General features: G+C 41.3%; 1 protein-coding gene across 10 annotated transcripts in view; it reads right to left on the bottom strand.

Moving 5' to 3' along the window:
• The window catches only part of MBNL2 (muscleblind like splicing regulator 2), an 87,059-nt gene that overhangs the window by 48,538 nt on the left and 15,484 nt on the right, over positions 1-23,037 (bottom strand). For all 10 annotated transcript variants that reach the window (XM_063126053.1, XM_063126049.1, XM_063126046.1 and 7 more), the window contains exon 2: positions 12,012-12,782. In XM_063126053.1, coding sequence (XP_062982123.1) covers positions 12,012-12,185 — 174 coding nt within the window. In that variant the 5' untranslated portion in view covers positions 12,186-12,782. The remainder of the gene's footprint in view (positions 1-12,011; positions 12,783-23,037) is intronic.

The raw sequence follows: 23,037 nt of genomic DNA on the forward strand, positions 1-23,037 counted from the left end.
TGGGTTATCGTGTTGCCTGAACGCAGCGTGTCTTCCGCAGGTTGGGTTGTCATGTTATATTTGAACCCAGTGCGTTTTCCACAGCATTGCTCCTTAACTATGTAGTGTGGCTTGTTAACCACCTTGAACAACACAACAGCAAACCATTGGTTCTCAAGCAGCAGCTCAGAATGGATCTAATTCCAGACCTTTTTTTTTTTAAGGTTTTCTTTTTTCTGTTTGTAAATTGTAATTCTTCTTTTTTTTACCTCTTGCTTTTCCTCTGAGGAGCTCAATGGAACATGTGGAGGAGGTGGGGAAGGGTGTCCTCATGGCGGCACTAATTACATCCAGACCTGCTTAGTTACAGTGATGTGCTACATGACATTTCCATGGGCAAAATTTGAAAGTGTGAGGCCACCCATCCACCCTGGCAGGGCAAACTAAAAGTTCTGCATAGTTTCCCCTACTCTTGCATAAGTGTGAGTGTCCTGATTTGGATTGGGACCATGGTACTCCAAGAAGGGGGAGATATCACCTGGTGTGTTTCCCCCCCCGAAATCAGCCCCCCAGAAGGGGGGTTAAATAAAAATTTAACTCCCCCCCGGTGGGATTTCAGTAAAAAAAACAGGTGTAAGGGGGGAAATTCCCCCTCCCAGAGTGCCATGGTCCCAATCTGAATCAGAGCTGTGCCTGCTTATACAAAAGTAGTGAAAATTATCTGGCCTCGAGTCTTTACCAGCATGGCAACAAGCAGGAATCAACCGGTGGCGCTATCCTGGAGATGCAGCGAGGCAAAGCTTTCCCTGTTGTATGGCTGCCAGCTGTGCCAGAGAGAATGTTTTAGTGGAATTAGGGGATGAAATGATGTGCTTGTTCTTGAACGCGAAAGGCAGCAGCCCAGGGGGGGGAGAGGGAGAGACTGCTCCCTTCCCGACATACACAGGATCCTCCTCTTCACCCCACTTGGCCCCTTCCACTGCCACATGGACCCTGTTGCTGTCAAATGTGCCTGGTTGGGTTGTTGGACCAGCAATCTTTAGCCAAGAAAAAGGGAGATCATGCCCAAATCGATCCCAAGTATGTGGATGAGTTGTGATTTTTTTTTCTTCCCTGGTTGATGCAGGTTTTATATGTTTCCTTACTTCAACATGTAGAGGACTTTCTTATATATGTGTCCACTTTGTACAAGACAATATGATAATAGTTAAAGTGAGTTGTGGGGACCCACAGAAGTTATAGTTTCAGTGAACTGTATGGCTTTGTGATAGTGGGTAATTCAGTGTTTGCTATTTCTGGAAGAGAAAGGGGGCAGGGAGAAGGTCATTCGGAAAGAATGGGGGTCAGGGCAGGGAAAGTGGTGAGATCTATGAGCATATTCATCATGACAAGGGCCAGTAAGGTTCTATTTATCTATTTGCTTCATTGAGTTAGTGTTGTTTTTCCAATGTAGGACTCTGGACAGGAGTTGTGTCTTTAAGCTGAAAGCAATGTGGATCCAATCATTCTGAGTACTAATCAGCTGATAAGCTTCCTTCCTCTCTTTTAATTCATTCCCTCCCCCAATATCTCTCTAATCTAATTCTCCTCCCTTTAAAAAGTAATTTTGTAAAAATTCCCCTCACCTTTCAAAGTTTTACCTTGATAATCAAATTATCATTCATTGTTATTTAAAGTTTTAAAAAAAAAATTAAAAAGAAAAAACAAGTAAAGAATTATTCTGGAGAATTTATAGGAGGGGGTATTTAAGGACAGAAAAATGTTAATGGGACTGCATCTTAAATAAAAAAAAGGCTGAAATCTCAAATTATTCTTAGGCTAAAGGACAGACAGTAAGGTGTTAAGGCTGAAAGTGTCTTGAGAGATAAATATTATAATGCGAATGCATTTTTTGGTTATCTCTTGTCGAATGGATTTTTTAAATAATCTAGGACTTGTTTCAAGTGTGCAATACACAAGTACCTATCCCTCTTTCAGACCCCTTCAACTTACTGAAAAAAACAACTACGATAATCTGTTTCCCACCTAACTCCACAAGGCTTCTAAAGTATATTGTATGTTCACAGCCCTCAAACGCCTTGATGAAAGCAATAGTGGAGTAAATACATGGTACAACCGTGTGTTTAATACTTCACTTTTAACACAGGACCGTCCCACCCAGCTTGACAGTATAAACTACTGGCCGTAACCTCAGTGCACCTCTACAAATATCTTGAAGGCTGCCAGCAAGGATGTACATGTATACTTAGAAATAACCCCATTGTGTTCAGTGAGACTGCTCCCAGAAAAGTGTGTCTAGGATTGCAGCATCCTTTGCATTCTTGAACTAAATGCAAAGGCGTGCAGGAGAGCTACTGCTTTTCCTCTCTCAGGGTAGGGGCAAAGCCGAGGAACAACAAGGTTTGATCCCCCTCTCAAGTGGGAATATAAACAGTATTCCTTTACTGGAGTCCAGATTAGAGTAGGAACAGAGGAAGTTGGCTTATAGCAAGTCAGACCATTGGTCCATCTAGCTTGGTATTGTCTACATCAAGATGGGCAGACATCAGGCTTGTGGGATCTATTTTGAATTACTTCCAGGTGGATCGTGCTCATAATTAAGCTTGGGAATTAAATTTTCTGAAAGTCAAATCTAATGAGCCTGGGACAAATGGGTGACTGTTCTTGAGGGTTTTCCTTTCCTTCAGAATGTGGCTGGGCTCACTTGCTGGAGTCAGCTGTAGATGTTTGTTCTACCAGTAGCTCTGGTGTGTCTCATTTGTTTGTTTCTCTTCTTGTGACATGCTGTGGTCTTGAGTAACGTAGTTATACTCTAAAGCTGCAATCCTATACACACTTACCTGGGAACAAGCCTCATTGAACTCGGTTGGGCTTTCTTCTGAGTAGACATGCAAACAATTATGCTTTAAGTGGCTATACATGGAGTGTTTTTGTCCTACGGCAACTAGTTGAATACGGTCACTTTGAGGACCCAAACAGCTCCTACTGGGAGGGGAGATCACAAATGTTGACTTCGGAGGGTTTATTTGGGATGCCTGAAGAGGAAAGTGTTTTCCTGCAGAGTATCCACAGGCACTAATTACTTTTCTTTCAATTTGACAAACAGATTCAAAGTAGAGCTGGCTGCTACCTTGTACAGAGCTGGCCTTGCTGTGGCTTTTTGACAAGAAAAGGAGTGTGTGTGTGTGAAGAGAGAGAGATTTCAAACGTGTGCTACGTGCATGTTTGCTGAAGAGCAGGGAGGTCTGACACATGAAATGTTTCAGTCTGATCAGAACTGTTGAGATCTAGATCTTACTACTTAAAGTGTTGCTGGGAAGTACGGTGTTGGCCAAAATTGTGGACACTTTTTGAAATTTTCATGTTTTGCAACATTGCATGCTTATAGAAAATGTTCTGTTTCATGAAATTCAAATGTTTATATATCAATTGAAAGACCTGATTCACGTAATACAACAACCCTGCTTCTTTTCCAGGGTGTCCAATCAACTCTTTTCTTTAGTGCCATTGCTCTATTTATGATGTACGTACGTACACTTTTAATTTGAGAAATACTTCAAATATTCACACAATCTCCCATTGCGCTTCAGTTACAGAACAAAGAGCAAAACTGACTTTCCGCAACTTGAAACATGATGTATCACAGCTACTGCCATGTGATTGGTCCCCAGAACAAGGGCTGTGATTGGACAATAGGGTTTGCAATTCCAATCCGCTTCTTCACTCAATCACACCCGTGTTTGTTTTTAGACTAAAGTAGGCATAACTTTTTTGTACTGCAGATATTTGCATTGTTTTTTTTTGTATTGAATTCAGCATTAAATTCTCTTTCAATTGATATATAAACATTTGAATTTCGTGAAACAGAACATTTTCTATAAGCATGCAAAGTTGCAAAACATGAAAATTTCAAAAAGTGTCCACAATTTTGGCCACCACTGTATAGAGTGTGCATGTGTGTGTATATATATATATACAATGTTAGTGTGCATGGAAAGTAGTTACTTTTGTGCTATGAATGTTGCTTGCTGTCTCCTGGGTAACAACCTTTGGTGATCTATAAAAATGGTTTTGGGGATTGCTTTGCCATTCTCAGTTCACTTTTATTCCAAAATTTCTAGAGCAGTGGTTCCCAAACTTTTTCAGGTAACCGCCCCCTTGGTTCCACAAACTCATGCCCAGTGCCCCCTACCCTACACTATAAAAATCATTATTCAGAATAGCAGTTTTCAACGACCCACTAAGGAAGATAATAACAATAAAATTTAAAACAGTAACAATTAATTGAATATTTATTCAAAATCCGAAGCACCCACTGCAGGCTTGCCAAGGGAGGGAGGGAAAAGAGAGTGAACGCCTGTGTTTTGCAGCCGGCGTGGCGGGACACACCAAGCAGGGTATGTCTCTTCATTAGCGTTTTGGTGCTTTTGAAACATTTCAATTCACCGTTAAAAGGACTCTTCTTAAATGGTATTAAAACATGTGTGGATTCTTCCCCTACATGGCTTGGGACCAAACTACCTTCTCCCATAAAAATGTCCCTGGGTTTTAAGACCTTCTGGAGAGGCGCTTCTCACAAAAGACCACCTCGAGCGCCCCCCTGCCTTTGCCTTTTAGCGTCCCCTTGCCTCTTAGCGCCCCCCTGCCACCCCCTTGCCTCTTAACGCCCCCTATGCAATCCCACCGCCTCCTAGGGGGCAGTACCACCCACTTTGGGAACCACTGTTCTAGAGTATACAACACCTGTGGCCAGTACAGTGCACCTGCCTTGGAGTTTTCTCTTACCGAACTATATTGCAATATCGAATACTAGGTATAAGCTAATATTGTTTGACTGTCCTTCCAGTGCCTCTTCTTTAGATTCCAGAAATGTCAAAACCTTGGCAAGAGGAAGCCACCACAGTTCCACCCCCCACCCCCATCTTGCCCACAGGCCTCTTTCCTAGCTGGTTCCGTGGCCCAAGTACCCACCAGTCATGAACTCTTGCTAGTGCAGTACAGCTGTCAACGTAAGGGTTCAGCATCCTTATAACAGAGGGAATGGTAAATCTCATTTGTGCACGGTTCAGAGAAAGACAGACTTAACCATTGCTGTTGCTTGGTTCCTGAGATCCTGGGATTGAACTGAATGGGACTTAATTAGAGGAAGACATGAATAGGATTACACTGTATGGCTGAGTTCGGACGACACGCTAATCAACTGGGGGTGGGGGGATAATAGGAACAGAATGGGAAACAACCGTTGATTAGCGTGTCGTCTGAACTCAGCCTATGTGTAACTTAGATCTTGCAAGAGAAGAGGTTATGCAGCAAATGAAATGTAGTTGGCTCTGCCTCTGGCAACCCCTTGATGTTTTTCCACCCCACCAGCAACAGTGGCACCAGCTGTCCTTGGGGCTTATCAACCTTCATGCAGTTCCTTGTTGCCTAGCCTATAGAAGGCTGTGTTAAAAACAAAGTGTACACTAAAGCCTCTGGAAAAAAGAGTCCAAGGCCCTCTTTCAAATATACTAATTCCCCACCTTCAGAATAGATATAATACGATGTGTAGGCTGTCTAGCAACTACATTCTGCACAACTTGAGCTTCTGAGTTGTCTTCAAGTGCAGCTCCAAATACAACACATGACAGAAACCCAATCGGAAGGTCACCAGGGTGTGAACCACCTTGGCAGGACTACTCCTGTCCAGAAATGGTCATAACTAGCAAACTAGCCACCAAGGAGTTCCTAGCTATCAAGGCTCCAGAGGCTTCACGTGAGGAAACCAGTTATTTAAATGTATCTGGAATATCTTGTACAAAATTTGTAAACTTCCACCTAGTAGCAAACAAAGATGATATATATAATATTCAGTTGCAGCTTTAAACCTGAATGTTTAAAGGTTTACGTCATCTGTACCATGCTGTTTACAATATGTTTACAACAGGAACAGGCAGAAGAAACATCGGGGCCTGCTCCTGCTGGACTCTTCCCCCCCCCCCCCCCACAGGGCAAACTGCCATCTTGGCCCTGTGGGGAAGAAGAAGGACCGAGGGGACAGGAGCAGGCAGAAGTAACATCGGGGCCTGCTCCTGCTGGACTCTTCCCCCACCCCCACAGGGCAAACTGCCATCTTGGCCCTGTGGGGAAGAAGAAGGACCGAGGGGACAGGAGCAGGCAGAGGTAACATCGGGGCCTGCTCCTGCTGGACTCTCTCTCTCTCTCTCTCTCTCTCTCTCTCTCTCTCTTTCTTTCTCTCTCCTCCCTCCCTCCCTCCTTGACTCCTTTTCCTTGTGTGTCATGTCTTTATTAGATTGTAAGCCTGAGGGCAGGGACTGTCTTTTTTGCTAAATGTAAGCCGCTCCGAGAGCCTTTTTTGGCAGAGGAGCGGGGTATAAGTATGATAAATAAAATAAAAAATAAATAAATAACCTCAGAAGTGCTTTATAGCAGGACTGGCAATGAAATGCTCTTCCTTTTTGGAACTGTCATGAGTATCTGCCAAGTTTAGTATTTCTAACCTGCTCTCTGCAGAACACTTCAGCATATTGCTGAGCTATATGTGCCACTTCTGCTGCTAGGCAACAATGCTGAACAGCATGCATGTAGGTTCCAAACTATTCAGTCTCAAATGTTTGGGGCCCATTTTATGTGTTAAAATGCATTAAAATGTAGCATACAAGTTTCCTCAACTACTTAATTCTACAGGCTCAATGACATCTTGTTATAATTCGTGGGATTACTCTACAGCTAATCTGGAGCAAAAGGCTGGCAAGTGTAAGGCCACCATGTATACTATGGAATTAATCAGTATATTGACTATTTTAGAGGTCTTGAAGACCTGAAATTACTGTTACTAAATATTTATTTTTATATAGTGCCAATTCTTCTTTGATACTCTTCATCAAATCATAAGTACCCTTTTTAAGTAACTGACAATCAAAAATGGACACTCAAGACGGCAATGGGGCAGAGGTTAGTGGTTGCCTGTGAGCAAAGGAGATCAGCAAATCCGAAGTTAGATGTTAATAGCGGAGCAGATTAATTAAATATTGGGCAGCAAATGGCTTATATGCCACTCATGATAGACTAAGAGCAGACAGTGAGTGTGCAGCAGTATTAAAATATGCTTATTCCCACTACCTTAACAGAACTAAAGTATCTCCAAAGAAGCTATTACAATTCAATGTGATAATCCACGGATTAAGGTCATTAATACCACACAATGACAAGACGATTGTTTGCATGAAGGACTTGCAGTGCATTAAACCAACATATTTTCCAGAAGGGGTATTTCCTTTTTCTGCAGGGCATATTTGAAGTTACACCTTCCCTTTTAAATATAAACACTTCTTCAGACCAGGCATACAGAAATATCTTTTGTTAAGAAGTATATTTCCAGATTAGCTTCCAGAGTTTTGCTGAACGTGGGTCTTGGTTGTGGTGTAAAATGTATGTACTTCTCAAGTATCTTTACATGCATCCAAACATCTTAGAATTAAGGTTTATTGAGGAAGATTTATAGAATATTAATGGGACAAGACCAACAGTACATGTCAAGATAAATAGGACAGAGATGTTTTACATGAATCCTGGAGATGGATGAGGGGAGAAGTTCCTTCTGAAACTTTGGAAGTGTTCATGCATAACACTAAACCATGGCTTAGCAGTATTATGTGCACAATTAGACGTGAGTCCTTCAGCTCACACACTACTCCTCCCTTCCTCCTCTCCCATATGACTGGGAAGAGAAATAAACCAGAATTGACTTTCACATTGCAGATTTATGGCTTGTTGTTACATGCGAACCAGGAATTGTAATTTAAAAGAAACTTGTCAATTGGTAAGCACACCAACAGGACGTTTTGCTGACTTGTTAGAACACAATGCCTGGTTCATATGCAACAATAAGCCAGGAATCTGTTAAAGTGAAACCGAGGCCTTAGCTAGACCTAAGGTTTATCCTGGGATCGTCCCAGGGTCATCCCTGTTCACGTAAATGACACACAGGATATCCCGGGAGCAGGTACGGACAACCCTGGGATGATCCCGGGATAAACCTTATGTCTAGCTAAGGTCTGAGTCTAACTTCTTCCTCCTTTCAATCACATGGGAGGAAAATAGGAAAAGGTGGAATGCATGTGTAAAAGATTTCATGCAGCTCTTCCTGCTCATGCATGTAACTCTAAATTATACTTTAGTATTACATGCAAACATTGCCACTAAGTTTAAATCCAAAAGACTTTTTACAAGCTCGTGTTTAGATGGTACTTAACAACTAAAGTCATGTATATTCAAGGGTAGAAGATGTATGCTGGACGTGTGGAAGCGTAAGGGTGCATACTGCTTATACTTATTGGTGCTGTCCAAATATTATGACTTTTGGGGAGATGCTTTTGGAAATCATTAGGGAGATAACTTAATATAACAACATATGACTTAGTAGTTACTATATTTGGTGATTTGAAGTCAAGAGGTTTTTCGAAGTGACACACAGAGTATTATTCATTTGCTAACAGCAGCTAGAATTGCTATTAGCCATAAATGGAAACAAAAAGACTTTCATCAATGAGACATTTGATGATGAGGATACAGGATGGGATATACATGCCAAAGCTTACAAATGTTTAGGCTGAGAAAGGATATTGTCAGCTGAAACATTATTAGAAAGAAAATAATGTTGAACATGCATAAAAGTAGCAAGTCTGAGCTAGACAATATTTTAAAATAAGCTTTTAAAATTGATATAATGGCCTGCTAATTTTGATATTTGTGGATTTTATACATCTGATCTAGCTACTGACTATAAAAAGACAATGATTGAAATAAAACATATGCAAACCAGGAAAAAATTAAGATGTGTGGAGATGATAAACATATAGCAGAAGTAGCCCTAATTTAGAGAGAACGTGAGAGAGCAGACATGAGACACAATTGTTTGCCATTCCTAGAAATATAGCAGATAAGTCTACAAACTACCCTAAAAAGCATCACTAAACCAAAATTAGTCTTAGTCCTTTTAATACATTCATGTTTTAAAACTAAACACAAAGTTTGACTTACAGAATTAAGAACTTTACCCTAATGAGCTTGTATACACAACTAATTCACTTATAGACACACATACATACACACACACACACACACACACACACACACACACCATGTGAGGTTCTTGATACTCCTATACTTCACACAAAGAAAATGTTGCAAGAAGCAGGATAGACTGATTCCACAACTTTCCAACATGGACAATGATGAGGGTCTGGGTGAAAACCCAGTGAGTTTTCAGAAATCCTGCTGGGCTTAGCATAGAAAGACAACCAAGGAAAGGAACCAGGGTGCCTTCTAGCACCAACTGGCAACCAAGACACTTTGGTGAAGTTCTGGGACACCGGGATTTCTAAAAGAGGGAGTTGAAGGAGGCTGAGTAGGAGGCACCCCAACTACCATACAACTGACCAACTGATTTTGGTAGAATCACGGATAAAGCAATGACAGTACCTCATCTCCATTTACAAACGTATGACAGTAAGAAGCATGTTCCTCTGAATCGCTTGCATGTTTTAAATCACATATCAATGTTAATGCTAGAGAAAGTAGGTGCTTCTCTCACATGCTCCTATTCCCCTCCTGACTTCACAGTTCATGGGAAACTATAATCTGCTGTTACCTTGAAACCAGTCAAACTATGATTTGTATAAACCATGGTTTGCATCCAAACCATAACTGGAAGCCATGGTTTGAAATGGGATTCCAATGTTATAGTTTGGAATGTAACAATGGCCTGCATAAACTATAGTTTACTGGGTTTACAAACAACAGCAGAAACAACAGCAGATCATAGTTTGCCATGAACCAAGAAGTCAGGGATAAATCAGAGTACGTGAAGGAGAGATGGGAGCACATGAGTCTGAAGCTGTTCGATGGCCAGACGATGGTTTGGCCATTATATGTGAACTACTGCTATGGTTTCATGTGTTGTCTGAATTAACAAACTATAATACAACCATTGCTCTGCCTGTATTATAGACTACTGCACAATGAAGGCATGGGTGAACTTCTGAACTTATAAGCTGGGTGCTGAGAGGATGGAAAACAACGAGGAGAAAAGCAGCTTTAAATCATGGTTTGCCTGCTGTGCATTTGGAAACTCAAAACAGAATTTGGATTCTTAATTATGTTTAACACAAACCATAATTTGCCATGTTTTCTGAATTGAATCTACATTTTGTTAAACTAGTGTTGCTTTAAAACTCACTAATTTTACTCCTAAGGAAAATCCTTCACATTCTTCTAGCTAAATTCACAATGTGCCCCATATTACAGCTCTGGAAAGCATTTTGTTGGGAAACTCGCCTGCCACCTACCTTGAGATCATTTCTGTACCAGATGAAAACTTATAAAACTTTCCTAGGCTGTGCTGTTTTATGCTGATTTGTTTTGTGGCGTTTTTAATGTTTTTGTTTAAATTTGTTTTTATTTCACTTCTAACTTTTTGTGAACAGCCATGAGAAGTTTTTGGACATGGAGGTCATTAAACCCTAATTTAAAAATAAAAATACTAAAATTAACTGCAAACTCCCACTAGTTCTAAGAGGCTGGATTGCACCTCTAGTCTACTTTGAGTATTTCCTCCTTACTCTGCATTTGCAATCTTTTATATGCAGCCCAATGCTATACTTGCCTTGGGCTCTGTGTGAGGGAGGGTGGGATATAAATAATAAACAAATAACATTGGCCCATAAGTAAATTCCACTGAATTGAATTGAACTTATCCCTTGGTAAATGTGTCCAGGATTGCAGCCTTCATCTTTAAACTTACAGTGACAATTACCCCAACACAACAAGGACAGATCTGAGTGCAGAAATTGGGGTACCACTCTGTATTGGAATTTGTTGTATACACAAATGTGGTCTACAGGAAACTCCATACATCCAATAAACAGGCTTTGGCCCTGGTCCTGAATCTTTATATACACAAGCAAAGTACATTACCACCATGCGTGAAGTTCCTGCCACTCTTCCACCAACAGTTTACCTTTCTGAAAGGTGGACAGATGTCCCCCTTCTCCTCAAGAGATTATTGGCACCAAGTCATCTATTTAGCAGGGAGGATAGAGGTCTTTAGTCAGGACCCAAAGTTTAAAAACAGAAGGGATCCAATTAATTTGAAATGAAATGGTAATTGCATCCTATGAGGTAACTTTATGAGAATCTCCTATGAAATGTAACAGGTCATTTTTTTCACACTTATACCCTATCACTATGAGCCAACAATTTCTTGTGGGTTCAGGGAATTCTAATGCATAGACAGAGATTCCACAATGCACCAAAGCTTTGTCACTGATTGCAATAAAAGATGCAACATTACACATATTCTTATGTGTGTGCAAAACAGCCTCCTTTATTGAAGCAAAGGGCCAGGTCCAATGTCACACATTCTTCTACCCTTCCAGGCCTGAGTATACATGGGATTGCATCCAATGTTAGTCTGAGTTATAGTAGGCTCATTGAAATAAATGGGATTTAAGTTAGACTAGCATTGTATGCAAATCCAGAGTCGGTGGTAGCTCAGAGGAATAGATCCCATCCATGAGCTTTCAAGCTCTGGAGTCCCTAATCCAAGGCTCTGGTTTTATATTCATATGGGCTATTTTATTTTTTGGCTAAAATATTTGTAAACTACCATTCATCAAACAGATATCAGAGCAGTATTCAAAGAAAACTAAGCTAGCAAAGTTATAAAAGCTGTATTTTTAAAGTTTCAGTTAGCTTGGCAAAACAAAATCATATTCCATGAGCTAGTCTGAAAACTGAGTCTGAGGCCTTAGCTAGACCTAAGGTTTATCCCAGGATCGTCCCGGCATCATTTTTGTTCATGTAAATGACACACAGGATATCCCGGGAGCAGGCAGGGACGACCCCGGGATAAACCTTAGGTCTAGCTAAGGCCTGAGTTAGCCAATTACACTGCAATCATTAATGACTGTAAAATTGAGTAAAACTACTTACTGAACTGTTCATTCTCACTATGAACATTTTATCCTTACCTTCAGAGAATCAAAGCAGGCAATAACTCTTCCATTTTCAACCTGGCAACTTTTGGGTGGGTGTGCAAATTTACATTCCTCATCAGAGCGTGAACAAGTTCCTCTCTGAAATTGCCTGCACACTTCTAATGTCAGCCATTTTGTGTCTCTTACAGGAGCAACATTCAATGCCATGATGTTAAACCGATTTAGATTTTGAGAGTCACTATTAATGAAATCACCTTCAGTTATGAATTCCAACAATTCAGGAAAACCCTTTCAATGTAAATAGGTCCTCGCAACGATGATGTAAGAAGTGCTTAAGAGAGTCCAGTGCACACAAAGCTGAATAGGCAGCTATTTATCAGCAAGCGTGTCAATCATCAATCAATATGTGCCACTTGTAGACTTTGGGCTGCAAAATATTCATGCTCATTAGCATTTCTGGCTGTTAAAAAAAAGTTAGCCTCTTGACTGTTTTGTTGCCACGTTTTCGTTAGGCAAGTTGGCTTTCATGCAACAACACTCCTTGATAACATTTTATCCCGTTGTATTCTCTTCGTTGGCACTGATTATATAGGGAGCGCTACACATTCAGTAGTTTTCATGACCAATGTAATATTTTCGTCAGGCTTTGTGAATGCTGTTGTCCATTTCACATCAAGCAGCCGGCAAACTGCTACAGATGTCATATAAAGTAAGAGCAATATCTAGCTGGCAGACAGCTTCTTGAAAGGGTTAAAGTTGTCTCTTGTATGAACAATTTCACAAAGGCACTTACAATGCACAGACCTGTTAAAAGAAAACAGAACTGTTATTCAAACAACATTCAAATTCATTCTCCTCCCACCCACACCCACCCCAAAAAGCTGTTTCACAACATTAGTTTCATCTTGCCACACGTGTTAAAAGCCAAGAATATGTCAAGGAAATAAAGTGAAGGCCATACAATGAATTAATCTGTTCATCCTTATATGACAGACATAAGTTACTGCCCCAAAAGGTAGTTCTTTCTATAATCTAGTCATTTTCACTAAAAGCATTTACTATTAAGTTTCCCCCCTTCCAACCTGCTTCACTGGAACTGTTTTTACTTAATATTTATCCAGTTGGTCTAGCTTTAAGCAGTAAGGACAAAGCAGACAGAGGGCTGAGGTTTTAAATTTTTATGCATTTGGCACCCAATCCTGTGGTTGTACTGGCAATATATTTTTAGATAATATATATTGGGCATTCTTTTTCTAACAAAATGCAAATAATATGCTGAACTTCCAGGAAGTTGTATAACAGTTTCCAGTTAATTGTTTTGCCATGTGCAATACGATCCCCTGCATGTTTCCTCGGAGGTAAGTCTCACTGTATTCTGTGTTTAGGGCTGCTGCCTCAGTTGTAGCCTATCCTATTTCTTCGATTCTAAGACACACTTTTTTCCCCATATAAACATCTCTAAAAATGGGGTGCGTCTTAGAATCGCGGGTGTGTCTTAGGTTTTTTTTTTCCTGTTGGTGGTACTGAAATTAGTGTGCGTCTTACAATCAATGGCGTCTTACAATTGAAGAAATACGGTATTTAGCAGTTTTCTATGAGCAGCTTGTTTTTATTGCTGTGCAGATAAAAGTTTTCTCTGAACTTGCTTTCTTCCAGAAAAAAAAGTGTTTTCCCACTCACCTTAGCAGAACCAAAGTCTACGTAAGTTTCACTGAAAATACTATGATTGGGCCTAAAGAATTAAGCCTAAAAGTTTTGCATGACTGTATTTCACAAAGGTAAAAAGTGGAAAAAGGTGTACCAGGAATGAAACTGATAAAATTAGTTTCCAAGCCTTTTTTCCATGAAGCTCGATTAAGCCTTTTTTTATTGCCTCGCTTCTTTATAACTGTGACCTACAAATAACAATTTCATTAAAATAAACCATGTCTTCCTTGCCAGGATTGCTTAATCTGATATCCTGATCCACTAGCTACTATAAGTGAGGGTTGTTGTTTTTAATGTGCCTCATTCTATTTACAGGATAGTGATGAGCTTATTAAGAAAATCTATTGGGTTTACTTTAAAGCTGGCTTTTATATTATAATAGCACTGGTGGTTGTTTGGCCATGTGGGAAAGCAGAAGGAAATATATACCACCAGCTGCCAAAGAAGTAGGCTCATGCTGATACAATGCAGGAACTTCCCAGAAAAGAATTCCTTTATGCAAGGCTGGATAATTATATATCAGGTCAGCTTAGTTAGTGTACTTTGAAATCTACTGTGACAGGAACAGGCACCCCTTGTGTCCCTATAATGGGACTATGGACCAGTCACAGGCTGTTCTCCCAAGACACTGTGTCTAAGGTCTTAATCTAGTCCCTCAAGAGAGGGCAGGGAGACTGCAGTTCTCTTTACTAGGCTGAGGGTTTGGGGGTGTGATGTACTATGCTGTTCCTCTATGTGGCCCTGTGAAGAAGACTGATAAAACCATGGGCTGCAGGAGATCTCTCAAAGAAGAGTAGGAACAAACTGGAGGATTCAAGACTCCACAGACCCTCACATCTCCCTCCGCATTCATCTAAGACCTACTTGTTTGGCTTACTTGCCTGAGAAGACCTCCAATTCACTCACCCTTGCCTGATCGGGAGTGGTGGCCCTCTAGGCTTCAGGAAATAGCTATAGCTTATTGGTAGAGAATGTGCTTTGAAAGCAAAAGGCCCCAGGTTCCACTCCTGGTAAATCCAGATCGGTCTGGAAAAATTCCTGCCTGAAATCCTGCAGAGCCACTGGGCCCGTTCAGAAGACACCTTAAACCATGGCTTTAACCATGGTGAATAAGGCTTTTTTGCTTTATTCACCGTAGTTAAAACCATGGTCTAAGGTGTCTTCTGAACATGGTCTGGCTTTCTGGCTTAACCACCATGGCTTTAATCATGGTGGTTAAGCCAGAAAGCCAGGCCATGTTCAGAAGACACCTTAGACCATGGTTTTAACTATGGCTTTTTGCTTTATTCATAGAATCATAGAATAGCAGAGTTGGAAGGGGCCTACAAGGCCATCGAGTCCAACCCCCTGCTCAATGCAGGAATCCACCCTAAAACATCCCTGACAGATGGTTGTCCAGCTGCCTCTTGAATGCCTCTAGTGTGGGAGAGCCCACAACCTCCCTAGGTAACTGATTCCATTGTCGCACTGCTCTAACAGTCAGGAAGTTTTTCCTGATGTCCAGCTGGAATCTGGCTTCCTTTAACTTGAGCCTGTTATTCCGTGTCCGGCTTTAACCATTCACTTTGGTTAAAGCCGTGGTTTAAAGTGTCTTTTAAACACAGCTCAGCTTTCTGGCTTAACCACCGTGGTTAAAGCCATGGTTTAAGGTGTCACTGCCGGTCAATAGCAACCATACTGGGGCCATTGTCGGTCAATAGCAACCATACTGGGCTACATGGACCAATGGTAGCTTCCTACATTCCCCGTGAAATCCATAACCCTGGCCACACTGCTCTTTCAAGGTTGCAGTATCATAAACAAACATGGCAGCCAGTAAGCGGGCAGATACAACAAGCGGTAGATAAGGAGCCATTAAGAACCTTCAGACTTGCAGTTTCCCTCTCTCCTCCCAGAATAAACACAAAACAAAATTTATCTTGCAAATGAAATGCATGTCTTCATTTTGCATTAAACTTGCACTACTATTTTTCCAGCAAAATGTAGGCCATCAAAGGTTAGAAAATAAATTGGGAAATAACTAAACGTTAATGAAGCTTTTCTGGCTTTCCTAAAAGCACCACACAAGGTCTGACAGCAAAACTCCCAACAGTTTCTACAAAAAAGCAGACTGACTCATATATCAGCTAATACCCTGGAAGACAGAAACAAACTTCAGAGTGAACTTGATAGGCTGGAGTGCTTGGCTGAAAACAACAGAATGAAATTTAATAGGAATAAATGCCAAGTTCTACACCTAGGAAAAAGAAAGCAAATACACAGTTACAAGATGGGGGATACTTGGCTCAGCAATACTACAAATGAGGAAGATCTTGGAATTGTTTATTTATTTATTACATTTTTATACCACCCAATAGCTGAAGCTCTCTGGGTGGTTCACAAAAATTAAAACCATGAAAAACATAATAAAACAACCAACAGTCTAAAAACACAAATACAAAATACAATATAAAAAGCACAACCAAGATAAAACCACACAGCAGAAATTGATATAGATTAAAATACGGAATTAAAACAGCAAAGTTTAAATTTAAATTAAATTAGGTGTTAAAATACTGAGAAAATAAAAAGGTCTTCAGCTGCCGACAGAAGAAATAAGTGTAGGCGCCAGGCAAACCTCTCTGGGGAGCTCATTCCACAGCCGGGATGCCACAGCAGAGAAAGCCCTCCTCCTAGTAGCCACCTACCTCACTTCCTTTGGCTCACGGAGAGGGACCCCTGTGGATGATCTTAAGGGCTGGGGAGGTACATATTGTTGTAGATCACAAGCTGAATATGAGCCAACAGTGTGATGTGGCTGCAAAAAAAGCCAGTGCTATATAGAAGTATAGCTTCCAAATCGCACAAGGTACTGGTTCCCCTCTATACAGCACTGGTTAGGCCTAATCTTGAGTATTGCATCCAGTTCTGTGCACCACACTTCAAAAAGGATGGAGGCAAGCTGAAGCGTGTTCAGAGGAGGGCAATAGGGATGATCAGGGGTTCGGAAACAAAGTCCTATGAGAAGAGACTGAAAGGACTGGGCATTTTTAGCCTGGAGAAGAGAAGACTGAGGAAAGACAAGGGAGCACTCTTCAAATACTTGAAAGGTTGTCACAAAGAAAAAAGTCAGGATCTCTTCTCGATCATCTCAGAGGGCAGGACACGGAATAATGGGCTCAAGTTACAGGAAGCCAGGTTCTGGCTGGATATCAGGGGAAACTTCTTACAGGAAGCCAGGTTCTGGCTGAACATCAGGGGAAACTTCCTGACCGTTAGAGCAGTATGACAATGGAACCAATTACCTAGGGAGGTAGTGGGCTCTCCCACCCTAGGGGCATTCAAGAGGCAGCTGGACAGCCTTCTTTCAGGGATGCTTTGTGGTGGATTCCTGCATTTGGCAGGGGGTTGGACTCAATGGCCTTATAGGCCCCTTCCAATCCAGAACAGAGACAACAATGTCCCAGCAAATGCATCTCACTTTTTTCAAGACTTTACCAATCACCACCCACACAATTATTACAGCTAGAAACTTGTTTGAAGGGTGGGGGAAAGGTGGGAGTTGAAAGGACAAATTCCCAGTGCTCATGCAATCAACATGCAGAACACCAAAGCTTTGCATAAATCATGCTCTTTATTGCAAGGCCTGAGGGCCACTGGCAGCTCTCAGTAACTTCAAGTTCAGCTCTCCAACACCCCCCCCCCCCTCTCTCTCTGCAGTGGCTGCTCACTCACTCTCAGCATGGAGCTCTCTAGCTTTACCTTGTTATTTGCATTAGCAAATAAGAAGGACTGGCTGCTGTGACCTGGGCTACTGCAGGCTGTAAGGTGCTGGAGAGAGAACGCAGCAACAACCTGGCCTGATGATTTGACTTCTTGGTGAGGCTTTGCTGGGATGGTGTGGAGGGAAATTGAGAAGGAGAAGCCCCCAAAGACCTCCAACCATGTCTGGCACACAGTGTCACCGCTTGACTGGGGGTGGGGGCAAGGAGAAGTCCCCCCTTGAATCAGGAAAGCCCACCCACCCCTACTAGAGAACTTGAAGAAATATCTTAAAGACTCTTGGGAGCCCAAAGCACGCATTCATAGAGGAAGCTGCCTTCTGCTTCCCTGCATGGTTTACTGCTCTGGTCAGGGTGGGAAATTCTCCTATATTTCTGCATCAGCCATGATTGGCTCAATCACTGCCAATGCACAGAGACACAGTAGAATTACCTGCAATTAGGATACAAACTCACACGGTTTCACAGATGCAGTTGCCATTGACAACCATGAATCTTTTCTTGAGGAGCACCTACTCAATCCTAGCATGACATGAAGACATTCATCTCCCCCTCCCCATGTTCTCTATGCATTGCAGAAAACATGGGAGTGGGGGCCAGAATCTCATGCTTTCAGGCAAGGAGGACATTCCCCTTAACTCCCCCAAGAATTCTTGAATGCACAGAAGGCTCAGGAGAGAAGCCAGCATCTGACTTCATGCTATGCTTTTTCAAAGGCCCCACAAACGCAGAGAGTGCAATTCCTGACACGAAGTGAGATCACGTCCTTACTCCTCCCCCGAGCCTTCTGGAACTCAAGGAAGGAGACCTTTCTCCTCCCCTGGCTCATTCTTTTCACTATGTGTTTTGAAAGTACTAAGGGTCAAATGTGTCATTAGCAACCAGATCTGTTTTTTAAGGGTGTTATTTATTTATATTTATTTATGACATTTATATACCACCCCATAGCTGAAGCTCTCTGGTCAGTTTACAAACATTTAAAACAGTGAACATTAAAAACAAATTTTAAACCATCAAAAACATAAAAACAACAATAGCAGACAGAGGGGTCCCAGGTTTTGCTGAGACCAACGGGCATGGGAGGTTTAATCCTTTCCTCCCTCACCATGTTCCTGAGAAAGACCACAACTCATTCCTGTTCTTAGCCCTAGAAGGGAAGTTCTCAACAACAAAGTTGTTGTTGTTTTACTGTGCTGCAGTAAAACAACATCAACAACAAACAAACACGGCATCAGGGCCTGCTATTAATTTAAAAACAAAAACAAGTGGTGCATCTAGTCTGGCCCTCAGAAGAAGCAACAGAGATTTTCACTGCCTGTCTGTCAAAATAAAGTCTGATACAAAGTGCTGACTTCCCCTCTCCTCAAAAAACTCAAGAGGAGGAGGAGGAGGAGGTGACCACAAATAATAGCTGGCAATAAAGGATTTGTGGGTCCCAGCACACTCAGAACAATCATGCAAAACACACACACCTCTACAAAGTAACCCAACTGCTTCTAAGGCCTAATCCACACTAGCCATTTATTCCAGAACAGTATCGAGGTCGTGCCTACCATGCCATATGACTCACAGCTGATCCTGCGGTGATCTAGAGATGACCCCCCAGTTTTCCCGGGATATCGATGACAGCTTTTGTCCCTTTTTTTACCTGCTCTCGCAAAAATCCCAAGGTGTGCGGCTGGTGTGCCCACCCCTCGCAAAGCTGTTCCTGTTCCTTGCGAGTAGCAGGGCTCAGCAAACAGGCAACCAGCTGTGCAGAGCCAGCCCATGGGTATCAGGGATGAGGAGGAGAGCATTGTTGACACATTCTGGATGGATCAAGGGGTCTTTCAGCACCGAGTGTGTGTTTTTAAAAATCTTCATGCAGTTTCGCAACTCTGTGGTTTAAAAAAAATCGCCTTGGAACGTCTCTCCTTAAATTGTGGGCAAACTCACTGGCATGTACCCCATGAAGGATGATTGCTAAAGCAGAAAACCTTGCAATCATCCCTTCCCCACACCCTCAAAAGGGCTCTAGGAGTAGATGAGACCTAAGCGTGGAATTTAGGGGGAACGTAAACTTGCCCTATAGGTAGCCTCACCTCCTCATGGTTTAATCTCAGAAGCAATAATCTAAATGGTAACATGAATCAATCCTCGGTTTTTAAATTTAGAAACAAAACTTCAAATTCTCATAGTTGCAAGGAAAACTGAAAATGTAACTGGGAATATTTTTTAGAAAACAGAAAAGATGTAAATTGTGTTTCCAATGATCAAGGTTTGGAATTTGTTCATTCAGTACATTTCACCCCATTCTCTTAATCTTCAATGTCTGCCACATAATCCTTAAAAGGCTGTTCCCATTCCACCTACAAATCTTTCTTCCCACCTTTAAAATCTGAACATAATAGATTCTGGAAGGGAAGGGCAGTAATTGTTCCAATAAAAAATAATGTTGATCTGACCAATCCACAATGCAGAATTCAGGAGTCACTGGCTAGTATTCCTGATTTACAAATGGGATTGGTATTGACCCCAGTTTTCCATATCCACCATTCTCCATAGCTCAGTTGAAAGGACATGCTTGGCATGCAGAAGGTCCAGGTTCAAGGATTGGCATCACCACCTAGAAGTAACAGGTACAAGTGATACGAAAGACCTCTGGCTAAGTCCCTGAAGTGCTGTTGCCAGTCAGATTAGACAAAAGTGGGCAAGATAGACAAATAGTCTCACCTGGTCACAGGCCGCCCTCTGTGTTCCCACTGGACCTTACTAACTACAACAAGCAACAGTTGATGCAATTTTGGTATTAGTATTTCTGTAAAGAAATTGTGCATATTCAAACTAGTGGTTCTAGACGAGACAGATGACCTGGTCTTAAACACATTATATAGAGACAAGCCTTACTTAAATTATTTTTGTACACAATAGCAGCGGCACACAAGGTTTTGTGTAGGATGAGTGAACAGCTGCCCAATCAAAGATAAGTGTTACAGGATGCTCACGTTAAAACATTGGGTTATCTTAGCAGACCCCTATATTTTGTTCTAGAAATGTTTCTCTCTCTAGGATATAATATTGAATGTATTCTAGGAGTCAAATGTCTAAGTGCAGAACTACATGATAGCTAATGAGTGTAGCTAAGTCCTGAATGAAACAGGGCTGAGCACTGAGATCACGGAGCTCTTCAGATGGTGCTTGTTTTCATACAGATGATTTTATCATGTCTCTTATAAAGAGATACCTAATTAGGACCAATGAATTTGATATTTTAATTTCCTACACTATAGACTAGATGGTTTAAGCAAAATACGTGTTTTATTAGAAATAATTGATACATTATACAACCAATTTGTTAAGAAATAAATTATCAAAACTACTTCTGTTTTTTCCCCATTTTTTGCTATAGACGTTTGTGCAGCTATCAACATCCTTATAACCAATACCATTCTTTTTCTTGTCACATTACCCTAACATCATTAAAAGAGTAAATCTGGTGTTGAAGCATTATTCTATTACATTTTTGTATGATTTTCTTTACTTCATTCTAAAATTATCTAATAATTGGGTGATCCCATCAAATGTGTGTGAAGTCAGCCTGGTGTTTACTGTGGCTACACCAGCTGTTCAAAATCAACACATTAAGGGTACAATCCTATGTATGTTTATAGACGGGGGGGGGGAGTCCATACTAGCTGTGAGTTGTATGGCTTTCTCTGTCTAAACATGCATACAATTGCAATCTAAGGTTGCAGTCCTATACCCACTTCCCAGGTGACTCAGTCCCATTGAACTTCTGTAAACCGCCCAGAGAGCTTCAGCTATGGGGCAGTATATAAATGTAATAAATAAATAAACTTAATGGGACTTATTTCTTACTAGACATGTACAGAACTGTGCTGCAAATGAGAAGAACAGATACTGATAAACACTTATCTACACATGCTAACAATTCTGATTAGCTGCTGGTCCCCATCACATATATGACGGGTGCAGTCTATACTTCATAGATGGCAGACAAAGACCTGGTTGTCATGATTGCTGCAGCCCATTATGGCTTATTTAAGCCACATTGGCTTGTGGTGTGAGCTGACAGCCATTATGAACATTCAAGCCACAGTCTCTGAAGCTTATTACAATATCCAAACCTGCCACAGGGCGGGTTGTTGCTGTGGTTAACAAACCACATCCAACCCAAAACAGCCCATATTCACAATGGTTTAAATAAGCCATGGTGGGCTGCAACAATCATGCAAACCGACCCAAATACCACATCAAGTGTGAAGGGGTTATATACAGCTGACCAGAAACATATAGAATCAGCATTGTATGTAATGAGAAAGTTAAGAATAGAAGATAAGTCTATTTACAATAATCCTAAATCCATAAGTTGGTACAGGAGCTTTATTAGACATTGAAATCACCAACATGGAAACTCTGGTTCTACTCAATAGGATATACTCTGAAAAGCCAACATATTCTGTTCAATTCTGTTTACTTTATCATAGTAGGCTGGTGCAGACCCTATGCTGATCTGATCTCCAAACAACAGTTTGGAAACTGGAAATGTGCCACAAGTTTTGGACGCCTTCTTCTTCCTCATCTCCCTTGGGTGCAACTTCATCCCTTCTTCCATGATTTGTGATTTGCAGTAACCATGGTTTGCCATGGCATGCAACTTAGACAAATTAAGGGCAATGGTAATCAGCACTGCCTTCAAATCTACAAACCATGGATTCAATTATTTGGAGGCAATCTGTGAAATATTCAATAAAATGTGCCACACTACATCTTCTCCATCTATGGGTTAGTAAGGTCCAGTCATGATTTAATGGATAACTATGCTTGCAATGAAAAGTGATCTGTCTGGTTAGTTTCAGCACCATTAATGACTCACTGCCAAAAGGCACATTGCTTAAATGAGGGTATGGGACAGAGGCAAGTTAAAAGAGTTAAGTGAATTTATGGTATGTTAGCAAACAAAAACGCAACTCTCTGCAAGTGGAAAGACTCTATAGGACACCACTATACTGAGTCCTGATTTAAATGTTACCTTTCCAGGGTGGGAGAGAAAGTTTCTCTAACTCTAGAAATCCAGAAAAGACTGAGCTGCTGTTGGCAGTATGTCTTATTTAGATTTGGGATTCAATCTCTTAGAAATCCATGCTCCCCCTGAAAAATCAGGTTCATAGCTTGGGAGTGCTCCTGGATCCTATTATGCTGTCCTTGGATCCTCAGTGGCAGTGAAGGCAAGTAGTGCATTTGTGTTATTCGATCCAGTATGCTAGCTGCGACCATTGCAGAGATAATCTGATTTGGCAACACTTATCCATTACATCGGAATTAGACTACTGCAATGCACTCTATGTGAAGCTACCATGTAGAAAAGCTATAGCGCTACCATAGCTCAAGTATATCACACTATGTGGAAAAACGTCCAGCAGCTTCAATTGGTGCAAAAAGTGGTAGCTATGCTGCTAACCAGTGTATGGTATTAGTCCAATACTGAAAAATCCTCACTTGTTGCCAATTGTTTTCCAGGCTCAGTTCAAGGCACTGGAGCTAGCTTTCAACGCTCAGATAGCCAGCTTAGGACCTGGCTATCTGAGGGA

Source organism: Elgaria multicarinata, chromosome 5 (assembly GCF_023053635.1).
Source record: "Elgaria multicarinata webbii isolate HBS135686 ecotype San Diego chromosome 5, rElgMul1.1.pri, whole genome shotgun sequence".
In the NCBI taxonomy this organism is placed as follows: Eukaryota; Metazoa; Chordata; class Lepidosauria; order Squamata; family Anguidae; genus Elgaria; species Elgaria multicarinata.